The 20,172-nt window shown below is 39.0% G+C and overlaps 1 protein-coding gene across 2 annotated transcripts in view; it reads right to left on the bottom strand.

Annotated features, from left to right (window-relative positions):
• Nucleotides 1–15,170, bottom strand: part of KHDRBS2 (KH RNA binding domain containing, signal transduction associated 2) — a 657,141-nt gene extending 641,971 nt beyond the window's left edge. For both annotated transcript variants that reach the window (XM_060109735.1, XM_060109736.1), the window contains exon 1: nucleotides 15,080–15,170. In XM_060109735.1, the coding sequence (XP_059965718.1) occupies nucleotides 15,080–15,170 (91 nt within the window). The remainder of the gene's footprint in view (nucleotides 1–15,079) is intronic.
• Between the last annotated feature and the right edge of the window lie 5,002 nt (nucleotides 15,171–20,172).

Raw genomic sequence — 20,172 nt, 5'->3', positions numbered from 1 at the left:
TTTGGCAGCAGCCAAGTGAACAAGGGTGAGTAATTCAGTGCCCTAAAGAAGTGGGTCAGGGTTTTAAGAGAATATGGGTCAAAACAAACTTAGAGAATCCGGTGAAACATCAATTATATGTTATCAGTCATCAGGAACTAGAAAGCGAATTGCATCTAAGAAAGTTGTACTTATTTTTTCATTTCTAATTGGAAGTGGTCAAAATGAGCTACTAACAGTAAACATCAGACACTTCAGAGACTTTTTTTCTCTCCTTATTCACCTAATGTGGATCTTAAAACTAATACTGTGAAAGTCTGATACATATATAAAAAAGACATTTTCTTTCAGGGATTTAAATATATCTATAAACTATTATTTAACATAAATCATACACTCTAACATTTCATGTTCAGACAAATTTCAAAAGCAGTTTTCCTTTATGGTAAATAAAGAATTATTGTCCGATACTATGAAATTTTTAAAATGAGATAAAATTGATATTCATAAATCATCTAATCCAAACTTCCATTTCCAAGGAAGTATCAACATATATCTTTTGAGAAAAACAAAATAGTTATTTTTCCTTTTCTCAATTTTCTGTAGGGGGTTTTAAATACCCCCACAGGAACAGACTTCAGTACTTCACAAGGCTATCTCACTTCATGGCATGTAAATTCATTATATTTCTTGTCCAGATCCAAACAGAAATTGTCCACTACATCCCTATTTCTAAAACCCAGAACACAACCACTTTCCTTCAGGGAGTAGCCTTCCTGCCTGTATAAACACACTCCCCCAAGAATTACCTTGTCAGAATCTAGCACTGATGTACTGTGTCAGTCTGGATTATTGTTAAATCTTCTTTTTGGCTATTAGTGTTGACATAATGGGCACCTGTGTGTTTACGAAGTCATAGTGGTATGGTACCTGTGCTTTAGGGATTAATCTAAAGTCACCAGTCACTTATCCCCTCGGGCAGTTTCCAAAACTATGTCACATTTCAGCGTAATTGCGATGCTGTCTCTTAATATGCCACTGATGATCAAGAGGTATCAATGAGCTATCACTGTGGATGGAGATGTTGGTCCCAGTTGTTCGTCCGCAGGTGTACCTATTTTACCCAGGGTAGATTTGTCAATTTTGTACAGTGTATTGTTTCTGTACAATATATTTTTTGCCTGCAAAACTAGAAAAAGCATATAACCTACTATCTAAAATTATATGGTCTTTTTTTTTAAATAAAATGTTTAATGCATCTACTTTACCCACTATTTTGTGATTCTAGAACCTACTTTGCTAGTGAGGACAGGGCAATTGTTCAAATTTTACTAGATATCACTACTGCTGAGTAGCAGCAAGTACCTTACTTCTTTATTGAAAGAATGCTGTCCTTGTCATAGTCAGTAAACTTCAAGGCCTCTGGGATGGCTAGTCTTCTCCTCAGTTACAGTAAGGAAAGTGTATTCATAATGTTCTTAGAAGATTATGTTCTAAATTCTGAGGAAATGGCAAAAAAATCATATAGCTATATATAATTTTAAAGCACAGTCCAAAAACATGGCATGCTTAATCATTCTAAGGCAGCCATTGTTCCCTTTGTATTGGAACAAACATACTGAGGGTCAATATTGCAGACAGTTCACATATACTTAGACACTATGATCTTTATTTCTCTATATTTTATGTGCTTAAACAAAATACTATATCTTTTAACACTTTAAACATGATAATGAGCAAAAGAAAATATTTTCAGTAAATGATACTGGATATTTAAATCTTAAAAAAAAAAGAGAACTTTGACCCTATCTTGACCCCATATACAAAAGTTACCTCTAGATGTGTCATAAACCTATACTTAAAAGCTAAAACCATAAAGCCTCTAGAAAAAAATAGTGAGAAGACCCTTTGTGACTTTGAGGTAGGCAAAGATTTCCTAGGGAGGACACAACACTAAAGTATAAGAAAAAAACAATGAATTAGACTTCAGGAAAAAATTAACTTCTGCTCTTCAAAAGACACGAAAATTAAAAGCTAAGCCACATATTGGGAGAAAATATTTGCAGTATGCATACTTCACAAAGGATGCAAGTCCAGAATATACAAATTATTCCACCAACAATAAAACGACCAACAATCCAATTAAAAGTGTGTCAACATTCTAACCAATTGTTTCAAGTAAGATAACAGATACAAATGGCCAAAAAGCATTTGAAAACATGTTCAACAACATTAATCATCAAGGAATTGCATATTACAAGGGGAAAGGGGGGGATAAATTAGGAGTTTGGGATTAACATATACACACTACTATGTATGAAATAGATAACCAATAAGGACCTATTGTATAGCACAGGGAACTATACTCAGTATCTTGTAATAACCTATAATAGGAAAAAAAAATCTGAATAAAAATAAAAATAACTGAATCACTTTGCTGTACATCAGAGACTAACATGACATTGTAAATCAACTATACCTCAATAAAAAATAAAATTTAAAAAGATTCAAACAAACAAACAAACAAAAACTATAATAAGTTACCACTTGAAATACTAGAATAGCTGTTGTTAAGACTGAGAACTTCAGGTGCTGGCAAGCAAGTAGAAAACCAGAGTTTTCATACAATGTTGGTGAGAAATAAAACTGTGCAACCACTTTAGGAAATTATTTTGCAATCCCATATAATATAAATAAGGTTTACATATATACACATACACATACACACACACACACACACACACACACACATTCTAAGACCCAGCAATTCTGTTTTATGTAAAGAGAATGCATGTCCACAAAAATCTTGCACATGAACATTCATAGCAGCCTATTCATAATAAGCATAATAAGCTATCCCTGAAAACAGCCCAGATGTCCATTCACAAGAGACTGGATAATCAAATTGTGAGATATTGATACAATGGAACATTACTCAGCAAGGAAAAATAAACTATTGATAAATGTAGCAACATGGATAAATTTCAAGACTATGTTGAACTTAAGAAGAAAGAGTGCATACTCTTTGAGCTTCTGAGTCTTTCCTAATCCCGCATCTATCGCATGCACCTACTTTTTTCTTTGAGGGTTCTTAGGACTTGTCGTCACATGTGACTTTGTTGACCACTTTCACCTTCTTGATACATTTTCCCCATGAATTTGTGATTCTACAGTCAGTGTAGAAATTTACTGCCTCCATTCTGATCAGTGATCCACAGTGAGCATGAGATGGGCACCAGAATGTGCTGGACATTTAGATCCTTTAAGCTTGTATTATGAGCATTTCTCCACACTAAGTGACATTATAGTGTGAAGAGATGTATGTGTTATCTTTCCAAGATTTGTTTTGGCACTGGAGGAAATATTAACTATGTTGGATCTGAACGAAGACATTTGCATATGCAAAACTTTATTTATTTTAAGGTTAAGCATTACTTTATGAAACATTTATTTATTTATTTTGTGTGTGTGTGTGTGTGTGTGTGTGTGTTATTTCTTACTCTGGAATGTGATAAAAATTATTTGAGAGCTACTGTTATAATAGAAAGAACACAGTAGGTGATGTCAAAACACTAGTGTTTGAATCCTAGATCTGCCATTTGGCTGCTTTGTGACTCTGGGACAATTTCTAAATCTGTTTGAGCCTTTGCTTCCTCATCTATGATACAGGTTCTTGTCAACTATACCACGGATCAATCATCAATCATCTCATGAATCCTCTGCAAGTTTACCTGCCATATTTATCCAACAGCAGAAATCAATGAAGATTCTTTTCTTTACTCCACTTTGTTTTTTTAAAAAAAATTGAGGCAAATCTTATGAATAGTGAAATGCAGTTTTTAGGTTTACAATTTGATGAGTTGTGATAACTGTATAAGCTGTATATGCAGGGCTCTTGACAAGAATAGAGAACATTTCCGTCAGCCCAGAGACTCTCCTTATACAGCTTTACCATGACTCTGCATTCCTTTGGCAACCACTATTCTGATTTCTATCATCATAAATCACTTCTTTCTTCAACTTTATATAAATGTTCTTTTAGATTGTGCAGTTTTTACAGTCGACAAGTCCAAACTTCTTAACATAGTTTACAAGACATGTGTGATAAGCCTTTACCATTCTCTTTAGACCCACTTTTCTACATGCTTTCTCTTTTACTGTATTTTCCAAGCATATTTAATCTGTTGGGTTCCTGGACCCAATTCCAACAACCCCGTTCTTGTGCTTCAGATGACAGTTGCAAGTCCAGACTGTTACCTGTACTTCTAACCTACTGGTTGTAAACCAGAGGTTCCCAGGCCCCCCCCCTCCTTGGGGACAATTAATTTGCTAGAGAAGCTCACAGAACTCAGAGAAGCATCTTACTTACTAGAACATCTGTTTATTACAGAGTCATACACTCAGGAGCAGCCGGGTGGAAGAGATGCACAAAGCAGGTCTGGAAAAGAGTGCAGAGCTACCAAGCCTTTTCAGAGCTCAGCATTTTCCTCAGATCTCCAGGTGCTACCAATCTGGAAGAAATCTGAATCCAGTCCTTCTATGTTATTATAAAGGTTTCATTACATAGGCATGGTTGATTAAATCACTTGCAACTGGCAACTGATTCAAGCTCTAGTCCCTCTCCCCAAAGGTCTGGGGGGTGGGACGGAGAGGTAGGACTGAAAGTTCCTACCCTCTAATTACCAGTTGTGTTCCCTGGCAACCAGGCCCCAACTTTAAGTTACCTAGGGGCTTTTCAAAAAGTCACCTTATTTACATTACAAAAGACACCTTTACATCTCTCTTAGGAAATTCCAAGAGTTTTAGGAGCTCTGGCCAGAAACAGGTAAGATGATCAAATATATATATATACATATATATGTATATATATATATATATATACATATATATGTATATATATATATCTTATTCTAAATCATAATATCACACTTAACTTCTATTAAAAAAAAATGTTCTCTTTCTTTTCAGGCTTTGGAGATGTTCGCTGTATCCATGTATCATTCTCCCAGATTATAACCCCTTCTTCACTGAATCTCCACCATACCCTACTTCTGTGTTAGATCTCAACTAACATGGCGCTTCCCACTGAGGCAGCCCATGATCTCTGTGGGCTTCTAAAGCATCATCTATTTGCCTTGTCATTGCATTTCTCAGATCCTCTGGAGATTGCGTATTTAATTGCCTGTGACTCTGCCCTCTCCTCCACCTAAAAGTAGGTCTCAGGTAGTAATACAGATAATAGCAACCAATTGGACCAAGTCTGTACTGTTTCTCATTTATCACCTGTTTCGTATATGCTTCACACACACACACACACATACACACACACACACACACACAGTCAGCTCATTTTACTCAAAGAGAAACCATTTGGCTTATTGTACTTCATTCCAAATACTTATCACCTCATCTAATTCCATTAAATGGCTTTTAATTATCATAACGCTCTCTTCTACCAGATTTTCTTTATATGGATATGATATAATTTCCAATCTTTCACTAATTTCAGAATACTAGCTTACTACAGAGTCATCTATCCTCATGAAGTCCATTCGAAAACAATTGCATATAACAAATTGCCATCTTCCTCAGCACATCAAATGACTTTCATTTTCACACAATTCCTTAAAGGCCCCCTCTTGCACCAGATCTTAGATGGATTAAAGGCAGCTTCTAGTTTTTGGCTTCTAAGAAGAAAAACAGACTATATGGAGATATGGATGATACTTATTTAACACTCACATTTACATGCCTAAATATACAGTAAGAACTGTATTCTGTTATGTATTCATGTTACTGTTTTCATTTTATAGTCTTCTTTTATACAGTGAGTGTATTTCTACATGTAAATCAAATTTCTAAAAATCAAATTCCTTAAATTTCCCAAAGGAAATTATCTTAAAGGAAACAAATTCTCTAGTAACAGATATTTAACCCTCCTAAAAGTTTTTCAAAGCAAGATCTTGGTATTTCCTTAAACAAGTCATATTCTGCAATACTGTTTAGTGTTTCAGTGTTTAATGGTTGCTTTTTGAGACTTTCACATTATAGTTGGACATTTACTTAACCTCTGATTTAATACTTAAAAAATCCAAATGGATTAGGCTATCCTCTAATCTGACTCTTTATCTTTCCCATAATATAAGGACAATATTACCTGCCTTTATGGATATAATGTAAGGACGTGACCCACAGTATATGTTCAAGAAAAGTAGCTATTACTCCAGTCATCTCTTTCTTCTAAAAATGAACAGATTTCTTCTCCTTCACCCTCTACTGAGTTTCCGTCACTGAGGCTCTGTCTCCTGAGTTGCATCAGGGTCTATCATTTTCTGACATACAATGAACCTGCTAAAAATAGCTATACTCGAGAGAAAACATGTTCATTCTGCTTTTCTATTAGAAGGTAAAATCTAATCTTCAATATTTTGAAGGAAATGGGCATCAATTGTGCCATTCCTGATAAAAGTGTAATAATACAGACCAATCTGTTTCAAAGTTATTAAATCCTAAAGCCTCATTACCTTTAGATAACATTTGAATCAGGCCATGCTCGTGAAACGGGTTCTCAGTTTCTGACCACATGTGAACTCTGCTTAACTCCCAAATTTTAAACAAAACTGACACTCCCTCAAGACACAAGAGAGGACCTATGGTTGTTCTTCCTTCCTAGAAGGATTTGGCAAATGTAAGCAGTTCTTTAAAACAAACAAACAAACAAACAAACAAAAAACATGGAAAGAAAGTCTCAGCAAATCACACAAAGTTCTCCAATCCCTCTTTTGGATCCAAAAAAAGAAAAAAAGTGTTATCCTGCTTTTTACCATCTCACAACTAAACTCCCTCAGAAACAACACTCAATGTAAGACACTGAAAATGTAGGCTCTCTCAATAATCCTTAACCCAATTCTGTACTAAGGTAAATTTCCCCATTTATAAATGTATTTGCCTTTTATATACTATACTTATTTAAAGACGCTGTGGAAGAATTCATCCAATACTTGCATTCAGGAACATATTTCAGAAGTGAATGATGACCACCACGCTGATCTCCTCAAAGTACTTAGCATGCTAGTATCTGACCTTCCTGCAAAGCCTGCCTGAAGTAGTGTCTCTCCCATGGGAGACAGGATGCTGTAACCAGTACACCTGTCTCTGGGTAAGAAAGCCTGGGTTTCAGCTTTATAATTTATTTGCTGTGTGATCTGAGATAAATTAACTTCTCTAATTCTTAATTTTTCTCATTTGTAAGATAGGGTAATGTTAGTAACTATCTCATAGGATTGGCGAGTGGATGCATTGTGGTAGGCGTGTCAGCATCCAGTACACTGCGTGACAAAGAGTATCTCCTCACCAATGCTGACAGAGTGACCAAAGAATGAAGATCTACAATCACCTCCTCGGAATCTCTGTGACAGCAGCAGTCTGTAAACCCCAGCAGCTCTTACCATGCACTGTTATTTATATCTTATGTATACTGTTAAAAACTAATAAATTAAACATCTGATACCTCTTCATATACCAATAACACATACTGAGGACCGGTGTTACCAACTCACATTCAAGGGCACGTGCAATCACATAGTCAACGATCACTGAGTCTTTGCCCCACAGGACTCATCTCCCAAACTGTAGCTAAACTATAAGTTCATCTATAGTGAAGGACCGAAAACTTTGTTATTCAGGTGTTCTTGAATGTTAATTATCTCTCTCTACCGCAAACATTTTCTTGGAAGTAGTGCTCTGAGGGTAAGGTAAGCAATGTAGGATACGCTACAAATGATTTGCTTCCCAAAAGAGTTAAAAGTAAATTGTGCAGGGCTTCCCTGGTGGCACAGTGGTTAAGAGTACGCCTGCCGATGCAGGGGACACGGGTTTGTGCCCCGGTCCGGGAAGATCCCACATGCCGCGGAGCGGCTGGGCCTGTGAGCCATGGCCGCTGAGCCTGCGCGTCCGGAGCCTGTGCTCCGCAACAGGGAGGCCACAACAGTGAGAGGCCCGCGTACCGCAAAAAAAAAAAAAAAAAAAAAAAAAAAAAAAAAAATTGTGCAACAAGATACTTGGCTGTGACCTCCCAACTTTTTGACAAATAAAACATGCGATTATTTCAGAACTCTCCTCTGGAGAAAATGAAGAAGTCATATAACATAGGTATCTGCTAACATTCCTTTGGGAGATCAGCTATTAACCAGTACTCTATTATTTTTAAAAAATATATATTTCTATATCATACTTATTTTATTGAAATTTACCATTTCTGTAAGAAAAGGATCATATTACAATCTATTGATATATTAAGTCTTACACTGTTTATAGCTTTAAAGAAACCAACTGGTGTCAGGATATAATTCCGATTAAGCTACATTTCTTATAATCTGTATTCAGACAAGAAAAGGGATCAAATCAAGTGTTCAAACAAATAAGGACATAGGAAAGGCTGGTGACACTAAAGAGTCATCTCCAAGGGTTTCTAAAAATCATCTCCAAAACTTCCCTCCTTCTACAGCTGCCATGGGAACACAGAGCTCCAATCTAGATTGTATACTTAATAGAAACCAAAAATTTTGATCAGATATTGTGTCCATTATCCAGATGGGTTTATCCTGGTCATGCTCATTCTTACATAATTAGTTAATGAAATATTAATGTACAAGACTGAACCTGGCTTCAAAAGAAAATCTTATAAAGAAATAAATTAAAACACAAATGAATGGAGACTGGATATTATATATAAAATAAACACAGAAGATTTTGCAGAAGGGGCAGGAAGAAGCCAGGCTGGCTGGGTACCATGTGACTCAGGCAGTGGTTTTGCTAGTTTTTCTTGTGTTTCATATATGCCAAAGTGGCAGCTGGAAAGGTTGGAAACCCAGGAATATCAACAGAAGGAGACCAAAAACAAAAAAACAAAAAACAGGTTCAAGCAAAGCCTGCTCTCTCCGGCCACAGGACTAGAAAGAGGGCAACCTTGCAAGACAGAAAACTTTTAGACAACAAACATCCTTCCCCAGCCAAACAACACAGAAAACAAAACAAAACCCCAAAACCGGTGTCTCACGCTCACCCCCATCAAGAAAAATTAAATAGAGAGCCTGGGTGTCCAGCCTCCCTCCACTGTTAAGGGGCACCCCTTCCCTCTTGGGGGAAGCAGGGGGACTGAATAGGCAACAGCGCTTCCGTACCACTGGCAGTGGGGACAGAGGCCACGTGGAGACCCGGATGTCCACCCTCAGGAGCAGGACCAATGCATCCTTCCCCCTCCAAGCCAGGGGGTGTCAGAGAATCTTTCACTCCTGCTGGAACTCCTCCCCACCCCTCTCGGTGTCACTGAAGACCACACGGGAACAGCAACAAGGGGCCTCTCCCTCCCTCCCCTAGGCGCCTGGGGGAGCCTGGACTCTCCCTGCCCCCAGAAGCATCCAGGCAGGCAGCATCCCCTCCCTCTGCTGGCCTGCTGTCAGAGGTGGCCACCCTATGACAATAGCATTTAAAGGTGTGACATGGTCATACTCTGATCTTGAATGAACCACTCTGACAGGGTGTGTGAGTTGGGGTGGGGAGGAGAGAGAGGGAGGATGGTGAGCACTGGTAAGAGAGACAGAAGAGAAAACCCAACAATGTGTAGTGCTTGTAAACCAAGGGAGAAGCCAAGAAACTGGGAGAAGAACAATAGTGGAAAGTGCAGCCAAGCGCCCTGATGAGAGGTCAGACACATTTTACTGGATTTGGCAATTAAATGATTCCCACTGGAGCCTCTGGTTTCAAGACAATGATGAGGACTGCAGCGAGATGGAGGACCTGTGGAAGGTAAACTGAGAAAGTGAGCAGCTGTATGGACTCATGGCATCAGAAACTTGAAGGAAACAAAGGAGAAAAATTGTCAAGAGAGGTTATTTTTATTACTTTCAGCAAGGGAAACAAGTATTCTATTTTTTTAAGTGATTCCGATTGAATCATGTTTATAGGCTGCTCCAAGGAAAGCTGGGGAGGAAGACGTTGGAACTACTGAAGAAAGGATACAGTAATAGGCCAGACCTGGAGGGGATGATGGGTGCTGGGATTAAGGATGCTGTGAACAAGTCAGCCTTGAACAAAAAAATTAATTTCACCTTCTGGGAATGAAAGGAGTATGGAATTTTTTAAGTGGTAGGGGGCTGAAGAACTTCAGAAGACAGAGATCCACTTGATGAAAAGGAGGATGCAGCCAGCTGCCCAGAGTGTCAGACATGTGGCCTGGGGAGGAGGCCAAGCAGGTGCGGAATGAGCCTCGAGAGACCCAGGTCCTGAGCTAACCAGGCTAAAGTCAGACACGGGCAAGCGACCACTGACGGAGGGAACACGATATTTTAAAATCTCTCGTTGGAATCATCTTTTATAAGATAATTTATTTCATAATTTGGTGTATGAGTTCAAATTTCACTCAGCAGTGATTCAGACAGTTAAGTCAGTGCTCATTTTATTACAAAATCAAGCTTCAAGTTGAGGTCAAGCCCACAATGCCATTAAAATATTAAGGCATCATCTTATATTTGTAGAATTTCTGTTCATTTTTTTTTAGTTGTACAAATATTCCTATTTTAAAATATAGCTTACATAGTCACAAACAGCATTTTTTAACTTTAAAAGAACCCTGGCTGGTGAATATTCATTTTGCTGTTTTACAGGTGAAGAAACTGAGAATCAGAAAGGAAATAAATGAAATATCCTTTATTTCACAGTTGGCAGGGGTGTCAACACTCCATCCCAAGTGTTTTGTTTGCTAAAGCAGAATTTCTCCACTATATGATAAATGTGTTTTAACTGCAGATCAAAGATACCTTTAACTTAGCTTTTTTTTGCCAATTTTTATTTTTATTTAAGAAACATAAATAAGATGATCCCAAATTTATTGGGAGAGAAAAGAGATTACATCAATCAAAGGAAAAGTTACATGAATACTATTTTTTATCAGAAGTTGGTTTTAGAAATTATACAAATACCTTTCCTTAACTTAAGAACTCACCATGTTTTATGGAAAATATTTCAAGGAACACTTCTGAGTTTAAAAATAATCCTTACTGAAAATCTAAATGTAGTTAAATCACTACAAGTCAGCATTTGTGATAAATTATTAATCCATGTTCCTCTCATTCATCCACACCTGAAAACAGGCCAATCCTAGATGGAATGGCAAGCTTTTCACCAATATTTTAAAAAAGCACCCATAGGGCTTCTCTGGTGGCGCAGTGGTTGAGAGTCCGCCTGCAGATGCAGGGGACACGAGTTCGCGCCCAGGTCCAGGAGGATACCACATGCCGCGGAGTGGTTGGGCCCGTGAGCCATGGCTGCTGAGCCTGCGCGTCCGGAGCCTGTGCTCCACAACAGGAGAGGCCACAACAGTGAGAGGCCCCCGTACCGCAAAAAAAAAAAAAAAAAAAAAAAAGCACCCAGAGTTTTTTAAAAATCACTTGAACTGTTTGGATATTTGGCAATATTTGACTTCATCATATGATGAGTCAACCAAAACAATGATGAATCTACCAATATTTGTGAAGAATTCAGGTTAGGAAATCTTGCCAGCCAGAGAGCCCAAAACACTCTCAACTAGAGAAGAATTTATTAATCCTCATAAAGGTATGGAATCGCCATAATTGAATCTATAAATTTGAACAGATCTATGTCTGTCAGCAGACAAGCATGCTTTACTGCAAACAAGAATATTTCCATGCATATACATTTTTAGCTCCCAAGCCTTGAGAATAGTTCAGTAAACATAAATCTGTCCCCAGTGCCCAAAATAGTGTTTATGCTTCAAATTGCATTATAATGCAATAAATGTATTATTAATCATTAAACTAAGAAGGAATGAAAAAAAGTTTCCAAAATATTCAGCCACTGATTTTGGTATTCTGAATACACAAACACCACTCCTTTGCATCAGCAGTAGTCCCAGACTTCACTAGAATTACAAAGAAATCTAGTCCAACTCCTCAATTTGAGAGACTGGCCCACGGAAGGGAAATTTACCAAGATTCAGTTTAGGCAAAAGTGGAATTAAAATCCAGGTATCTGGATTCACAGTTTAGTGCACTTCCCAGCAGTATCACAGATATAAATAACCTCGTCTAATTTCATCTGGCAAGCAAATTCAGAGGCTGAGTGGAACTTCAAGAATCATGCTGAATTTGCTGTTTTATCATACTCCAAAGCACCTTCCATACAAATAGGTAATTAAACAATATTATCAACACAGAAGAAAATTCGTTTAACTGCTCAAACATATACTCTTCAAACCATATTATTCAAGATTTTTCTAAGTAACAACACAATACATAAAATGTTTGGGCTCTTCCTTTAACTTTCTCAGAATCATTCCTACTGAAAGTACACAGCAGGAACAAGTGAAATAACACACTACAACAAAAATAACAAAATAAACAACAAATTAACACTTTTAACCCTATGGCCTTCAATTCTAAGTGAAGTAGTCACAATTGAGCACTGATTTGCATCTACCACCAATCAAAAAAGCAAAATAAATCACTGTGAAAGCTCATTGGTTTACATCACTGCCCTTGTATGTATTAGATTCCAGAAAATCACCCCGAAGAACTGAATCATCTGGATCATTTTTATTACTCACTCAGTCTTGAGACGGTCTGCACAGTGCTGGCTGAAATGTACTTCACTGAGCACCTTCTTTCCAAATGAACATCTGTGTCAGGTTTATTTATAGCCGCTGCCTTCAATCAGTACATTTCCAGGGGTGAGAAATAAAATTATCTCAACACTCTCCTACAGAGATCCGAAACAAGACTTAAGAATCTAGGCAGATGGCCTTTGAAAAGATAATGAAAGATCTATAATGTAAAATGTGTGTTGAGGTTTATTAGAGATTCAAAAGGACACTCTTCAATAAGCACACATAAAGAGCCTCAGATACAATTAGAGAATTTAAGTCTTGTGTCTCTTTTGGCCTATCTCTTTATATAATCAAGATTATTATCATCACCTCCTCCAAGCTCTTTTCCTCATTATGTTTCCTCTGAAATTTGGACACCTCTCTCTGTTTCTTACTTAGATGTTTTTCTCAATATTTGGGAGTGTTTTCCTCCTAATTCTTTACAAAAGCAGAACATGCTTCCCCCTACTGGGAAAAAATTAAATTACAAAGTACATAGGAACATGTTCCTAAGTATCAAGAAACGAAGTTCCTGAGAAAAATAAAATGTTAAGGAACCAGGTGCACAGCCTTCTCTGACTGTTTAACCAGCTGCAGAAATACTTGCACTCTCTATTTAGGGCTCCTCACACGCATTGCTGTAGCTTGGCAGTTTTCAGTACACTAACTCTCATTAATGACTGATGAATTAATCAAGTCTGCTGTCCCCAAAAGAAGTCCAATTAGCAGGTCTGAGAAAATGATCAATTTGTAACTTTTTTCCATTTTAAAGCGTTATCAGATAAATGAAGACACTTCTGGAAAATATATTGAAGTAAATGATTTAAGAAGACTTTTCACTGCATTTTTAATCATTTTGAACAATCTTAATCATTTACCCATTAATTTACAATATTCCTATTATTTTTATGTAGTTATCTTTATTTTTTAAGAGAGTAGAGGGAGAGTTTAATTTTTTAAATTGACTTTCATTCTCAACTTTAGGTTCTACTTTTTTTTTTTTTTTCATTCAGTAACCAAGAAAGTAGTAAGTATGATTGCATTTTCTGTCCTAAATCCTCCATAAAACCAACTTGTTCCTTGAAAAATAGTTTAGTTGTTTCACACATTCAATATTTCCATTATAAAGCTTTTCTTAATTACTTAGTATACAAGAGAAAAACACTTGACACTTTATTGTTTTAAATAATAATCCATCAATAAAACATTTAAATAAACCTAATGACTATTTGACTCATACATGGAGGATTAGAATTTTTCCTTCTATGTACAACTAAATCTCGAAAAAGAAAACATTTCCTTTAATGCTTAAGGGCTGAGGAAGAGAAAGTTGTTACTTTTAGTTTTACTACAGGTAAGTTCATAAGAACCTAAGCTACAAAACTGCATTGTAGTCAATTGATGATGAAGCAGTTTATTATTAATGAGGCATTCATCAAGAAAAAAAAATTTGGAGTTGTTTTTAAAAAGACAGGTGTAGACTGCTACAGATATCTTGAGTACCTTTAGCAGTTAGACGGCATTATTTCAAGATAAATGAAGTAATTTGGTTAATACTTCTGTCATACAAAACTTAATGTTCGTGTGTGTGTGTGTGTGTGTGTGTGTGTGTGTTTAAACGACCTTTCAAAAGAACGCAAAAGACGACATTTCTGTTCCTCTGGGAATGAAATCTCTTTTAACATTACAGGTACACAAAAGAAAATGCACACTTGGTAAAACAGTTGATCAATTGTGGAGCGTTCCCAGGGATCAGCATTTCCCAGAGCCCGTAATCATCACACTTCAAATAAACTGATAAGCACTTTAGCCTCTTCCACGTTCGCAAACATCGAAGAACACGCAGAATTTAATCTAGGTTAATTCTAAGACTTTCCATAGGAAAGACTGTAATTAGACTAAAGAACATCAAAATCGCTTCCCAAGCAGAAGAAAGAAAAAAAGAAAGAACGAAAGAAAGAAGGAAAGAAAGAAAGAACGAAAGAAAGGAAGAAAGAAAGAAAGAAAGAAAGAAAGAAAGAAAGAAAGAAAGAAAGAAAGAAAGAAAGAAAGAAAGAAAAATGCTGATTTGTAGCTAAGAAGCTCTTAAAACACTACACTGATCACCATTCACTTGAAATTGATTTCCCTTCCCTCTGCGGAGTGAAAATATCCCCGTGGACCGCGTAGCTCTTCATGTCTCTCCACCAAAGATCCTAACAGGGCACGTCTCCACCGCCACAGAGCTCGCAGCTCTGGGCTCCCCAAATTCAGCTGCGGAGGGAGGGAGGGAGCGAGTATCCGCCGCCCGAGGACCTGCTCTGTCCGCAGCTCTGGGTCGAGCACCTTAGGGGACAGTCTCCGCGAAGGAGATGGGCGTCCTCCACCAACTCCGCTCCCCGAACCCCGCCGCGGTGACAAGGGCCAGCTGTCTGTGTCCACCTGGGGAGCAAGTCCTACCTTCGGCTAGCAGGCGCGAGGCGTGCACAAAAGATGGATCCAGGCTATCTTTTTCTGCCATCAGCTCAGGCAAGTATTTCTCCTCTTTCATAGCGCGGACTTCGGACCGACCCCGGCCAGGCGCAGGGCTCCGCGCGCTCGGACCTAGGTCGCCGGCAGCCCTGCTCGCCCTCCTCCCGCCTCCCGCCTGCCGCCTGCCGCCTGCCGCCTGCCGCCTGCCGCCTGCCGCCTCCCGCCTCCCGCCTCCCTCCGCCGCGGCTCGGGGTCTGGCGCCCTCTCCAGTCCCGCGCCGCGCCCGCCCCCGCCGTCGGGCTCCGCGGCCCCGAGCCTCCCGACCCGTCCTGCCTCAGTCCCTCGCTCGCGCCCAGCCCAGCTCGTACCAGCAGCCTGAAGTGGAGAGGCAGGCACAGGGCGCGTCCCGCCTCCTCCCGACGCTGATTGGCGAGGGTGCCGCGAGAGGCGGGGCCCCGCGAGGCCGCGGGCCCTCACTGGACCTCGCCGCAAGTCGGGTCGCCTGAGTGGCAGGAGGCAGCAGGAGAGGGGAGGGCAGCGCGGAAGGTTCAAGCGCTTTCTTCCCGCAGCCAGAGCGCTCCCTGGTTATTAGGCATGCCCAGTTGTGTGGAGCCCTCCTTGTCTTCTGCTGTGGTGCCTAGAGAGAGCGGGAAAAACACCGGTTGCACAGAGAAGCTGGGGTCCAAGATGGGAGGGCAGATGGGGATGAGGAGGGCGCGGGGAGGAGATGGGAGAGCACTCGGGAAAGCCTAGGGAAGGTAGATGGGAGTTTACCTGCGTCGCTAAGGCACAGGTGTCTCCTCTCCGTCCTGCAGCTCAGACGCACTCCAGTGTGCAGGAATCAGCTGTGCACCCTGCCTAGAAATATAATGAAGACTGCATTCGATCGGCGGCTGGTATTTCCAATGAGCCTGACCTACATCGCAGGGACGCAGTAGAATGTTCATTGATAAACAAATAAAGCGGCTCCCGGGCTATATTGTTGCACAGCAACACGCCTCCCCTGTACAATCATTGGGTATTGACATAGTTCTGGTTGTCCTCCATCCATGCCTCCTCCCCCAATCCCTATCTATGGCAGGGGTTCTGGGAGGGGGCTGAATTTTAAAACTAAAAAGCAACATAATCAATAAGTTTGTGAAGGAATTAGGAAAACATGTGGAAGAAGGAAGAGACTAGGAAACAGGTAACTACGGCTACTCCAATTTCCCCTTTTCTCCTTTATTTAGTATTTTTTAAACATCTCTATTGGAGTATAATTGCTTTACAATGGTGTGTTAGTTTCTGCTTTATAACAAAGTGAATCAGTTATACATATACATATGTTCCCATATCTCTTCCCTCTTGCATCTCCCTCCCTCCCACCTTCCCTATCCCACCCCTCTAGGTGGTCACAAAGCATCGAGCTGATCTACCTGTGCTATGCGGCTTCTTCCCACTAGCTATCCATTTTATGTTTGGTAGTGTATATATGTCCATGCCACTCTCTCACTTGGTCACAGCTTACCCTTCCCCCTCCCCATATCCTCAAGTCCATTCTCTAGTAGGTATGGGTCTTTATTCCCATCTTGCCCCTAAGTTCTTCATGACCTTTTTTTTTTTCCTTAGATTCCATATATATGTGTTAGCGTACGGTATTTGTTTTTCTCTTTCTGACTTACTTCGCTCTGTATGACAGACTCTAGGTCCATTCACCTCACTACAAATAACTCAATTTCGTTTGTTTTTATGGCTGAGTAATATTCCATTGTATATATGTGCCACATCTTCTTTATCCATTCAACTATTGATGGACACTTAGGTTGCTTCCATGTCCTGGCTATTGTAAATACAGCTGCAATGAACATTTTGGTACATGACTCTTTTTGAATTATGGTTTTCTCAGGGTATATGCCCAAGAGTGGGATTGCTGGGTCATATGCTGGTTCTATTTTCAGTTTTTTAAGGAACCTCCATACTGTTTTCCATAGTGGCTCTACCAATTTACATTCCTACCAACAGTGCAAGAGGGTTCCCTTTTCTCCACACCCTCTCCAGCATTTATTGTTTCTAGATTTTTTGATGATGGCCATTCTGACTGGTGGGAGATGATACCTCATAGCAGTTTTGATTTGTATTTCTCTAATGATTATTGATGTTCAGTATTCTTTCATGTGTTTGTTGGCAATCTGTATATCTTCTTTGGAGAAATGTCTATTTAGGTCTTCTGCCCATATTTGGATTGGGTTGTTTGTTTTTTTGTTATTGAGCTGCATGAGCTGCTTGTAAATTTTGGAGATTAATCCTCTGTCAGTTGCTTCATTTGCAAATATTTTCTCCCATTCTGAGGGTTGTCTTCTGGTCTTGTTTATGGTTTCCTTTGCTGTGGAAAAGCTTTTAAGTTTCATTAGGTCCCATTTGTTTATTTTTGTTTATTTTGTTTATCTTGTTTGGTGGGCCTCTCACTGCTGTGGCCTCTTCCATTGCGGAGCACAGGCTCCGGACGCGTAGGCTCAGTGGCCATGGTTCACGAGCCCAGCCGCTCCACAGCATGTGGGATCTACCCGGACTGGGGCACGAACCCATGTCCCCTGCATCGGCAGGCAGACTCTCAACCACTGACCCACCAGGGAAGTACCATTTTTTAATTTTTCTTTTGTGAAGCACAGGCTCTAGGTGCACGGGCTTCAGTAGTTGTGGTGCACGGGCTCAGTAGTTGTGGTACACGGCCTTAGTTGCTCCGTGGCATGTGGGATCTTCCCGGACCAGGAATTGAACCCGTGTCCCCTTCACTGACAGGCAGATTCTTAACCACTGTGCCTCCAGGGGTGGGTCAAAAGGATCTTGCTGTGATTTATGTCATAGAGTGTTCTGTCTAAGTTTTCCTCTAAGAGTTTGATGGTGTCTGCCCTTACATATAGGTCTTTAATACATTTTGGGTTTATTTTTGTGTATGGTGTGAAGGAGTGTTCTAATTTCATACTTTTACATGTACCTGTCCAGTTATCCCAGCACTACTTATTGAAGAGGCTGTCTTTTCTCCACTGTATATTCTTGCTTTCTTTATCAAAGATAAGGTGACCATATGTACATGGGTTTATCATTGGGCTTTCTATCCTGTTCCATTGATCTATATTTCTGTTTTTGTGCCAGTACCATACTGTCTTGATTACTGTAGCTTTGTAATATAGTCTGAAGTCAGGGAACCTGATTCTTCCAGCTCCATTTTTCATTCTCAAGATTGCTTTGGCTATTCGGGGTCTTTTGTGTTTCCATACAAATTGTGAAATGTTTTGTTCTAGTTCTGTGAAAAATGCCAGTGGTAGTTTGATAGGGATTGCATTGTATATGTAGATTGCTTTGGGTAGTAGAGACATTTTCACAATTTTGATTCTTCCATTCCAAGAACATAGTATATCTCTCCATCTATTTGCATCATCTTTAATTTCTTTCATCAGTGTCTTATAATTTTCTGCATACAGGTCTTTTGTCTCCTTAGGTAGGTTTATTCCTAGATATTTTATTCTTTTTGTTGCAATGGTAAATGAGAGTGTTTTCTTAATTTCACTTTCATATTTTTCATCATTAGTATATAGGAATACCAGAGATTTCTGTGCATTAATTTTGTATCCTGCTACGTTACCAAATTCATTGATTAGCTCTAGTAGTTTTCTGGTAGCATCTTTAGGATTCTCTATGTATAGTGTCATGTCATCTGTAAACAGTGACAGCTTTACTTCTTCTTTTCCAATTTGGATTCCTTTTATTTCTTTTTCTTCTCTGATTGCTGTGGCTAAAACTTCCAAAACTATGTTGAATAATATTGGTGAGAGTGGGCAACCTTGTCTTGTTCCTGATCTTAGTGGAAATGGTTTCAGTTTTTCACCATTGAGGATGATGTTGGCTGTGGGTTTGTCATATGTGGCCTTTATTATGTCGAGGAAAGTTCCCTCTGTGCCTACTTTCTGCAGGGTTTTTATCATAAATGGATGTTGAATTTTGTCGAAAGCTTTCTCTTCATCTGTTGAGATGGTCCTATGGTTTTTCTCCTTCAATTTGTTAATATGGTGTATCACGTTGACTGATTTGCGTATATTGAAGAATCCTTGCATTCCTGGAATAAACCCCACATGGTCATGGTTTATGATCCTTTTAATGTGCTGTTGGATTCTGTTTGCTAGTGTTTTGTTGAGGATTTTTGCATCTATGTTCATCAGTGATATTGGCTTGTAGTTTTCTTTTTTTGTGAAATCTTTCTCTGGTTTTGGTATCAGGGTGATGGTGGCCTCATAGAATGAGTTGGGGAGTATTCATCCCTCTGCTATACTTTGGAAGAGTTTGAGAAGGATAGGTGTTAGCTCTTATTTAAATGCTCGATAGAATTTGCCTGTGAAGCCATCTGGTCCTGGGCTTTTGTCTGTTGGAAGATTTTTAATCACAGTTTCAATTTCAGTGCTTGAGATTCATCTGTTCATATTTTCTGTTTCTTCCTGGTTCAGTCTTGGAAGCTTGTGCATTTCTAAGAATTCGTCTGTTTCTTCCAGGTTGTCCATTTTATTAGCATAGAGTTGCTTGTAGTAATCTCTCATGATCCTTTGTATTCCTGCAGTGTCAGTTGTTACTTATCCTTTTTCATTTCTAATTCTATTGTTTTGTATCTTCTCCCTTTTTTTTCTTGATGAGTCTGGCTAATGATTTATCAATTTTGTTTATCTTCTCAAAGAACCAGCTTTTAGTTTTATTGATCTTTGCTATCGTTTCCTTCATTTCTTTTTCATTTATTTCTGATCTGGTCTTTATGATTTCTTTCCTTCTGCTAACTTTCAGGTTTTTTTGTTTCGTTTTTCTTTCTTTAATTGCTTTAGGTGCAAGTTCAGGTTGTTTATTTGTGATGTTTCCTGTTTCTTAAGGTAAGATTGTATTGCTATAAACTTCCCTCTTAGAACTTCTTTTGCTGCATTCCATAGGTTTTGGGTTGTCATGTCTCCGTTGTCATTTTTTTCTAGGTATTTTTTGATTTCCTCTTTGATTTCTTCAGTGATCACTTCGTTATTAAGTAGTGTATTGTTTAGCCTCCAAGTGTTTGTATTTTTTACAGATCT

The sequence above is a fragment of the Mesoplodon densirostris genome, chromosome 10 (assembly GCF_025265405.1).
Source record: "Mesoplodon densirostris isolate mMesDen1 chromosome 10, mMesDen1 primary haplotype, whole genome shotgun sequence".
Lineage (NCBI taxonomy): Eukaryota > Metazoa > Chordata > Mammalia > Artiodactyla > Ziphiidae > Mesoplodon > Mesoplodon densirostris.
Note: the sequence above shows the minus strand (reverse complement) of the source record. Positions and strands in the feature narration are given on the sequence as shown.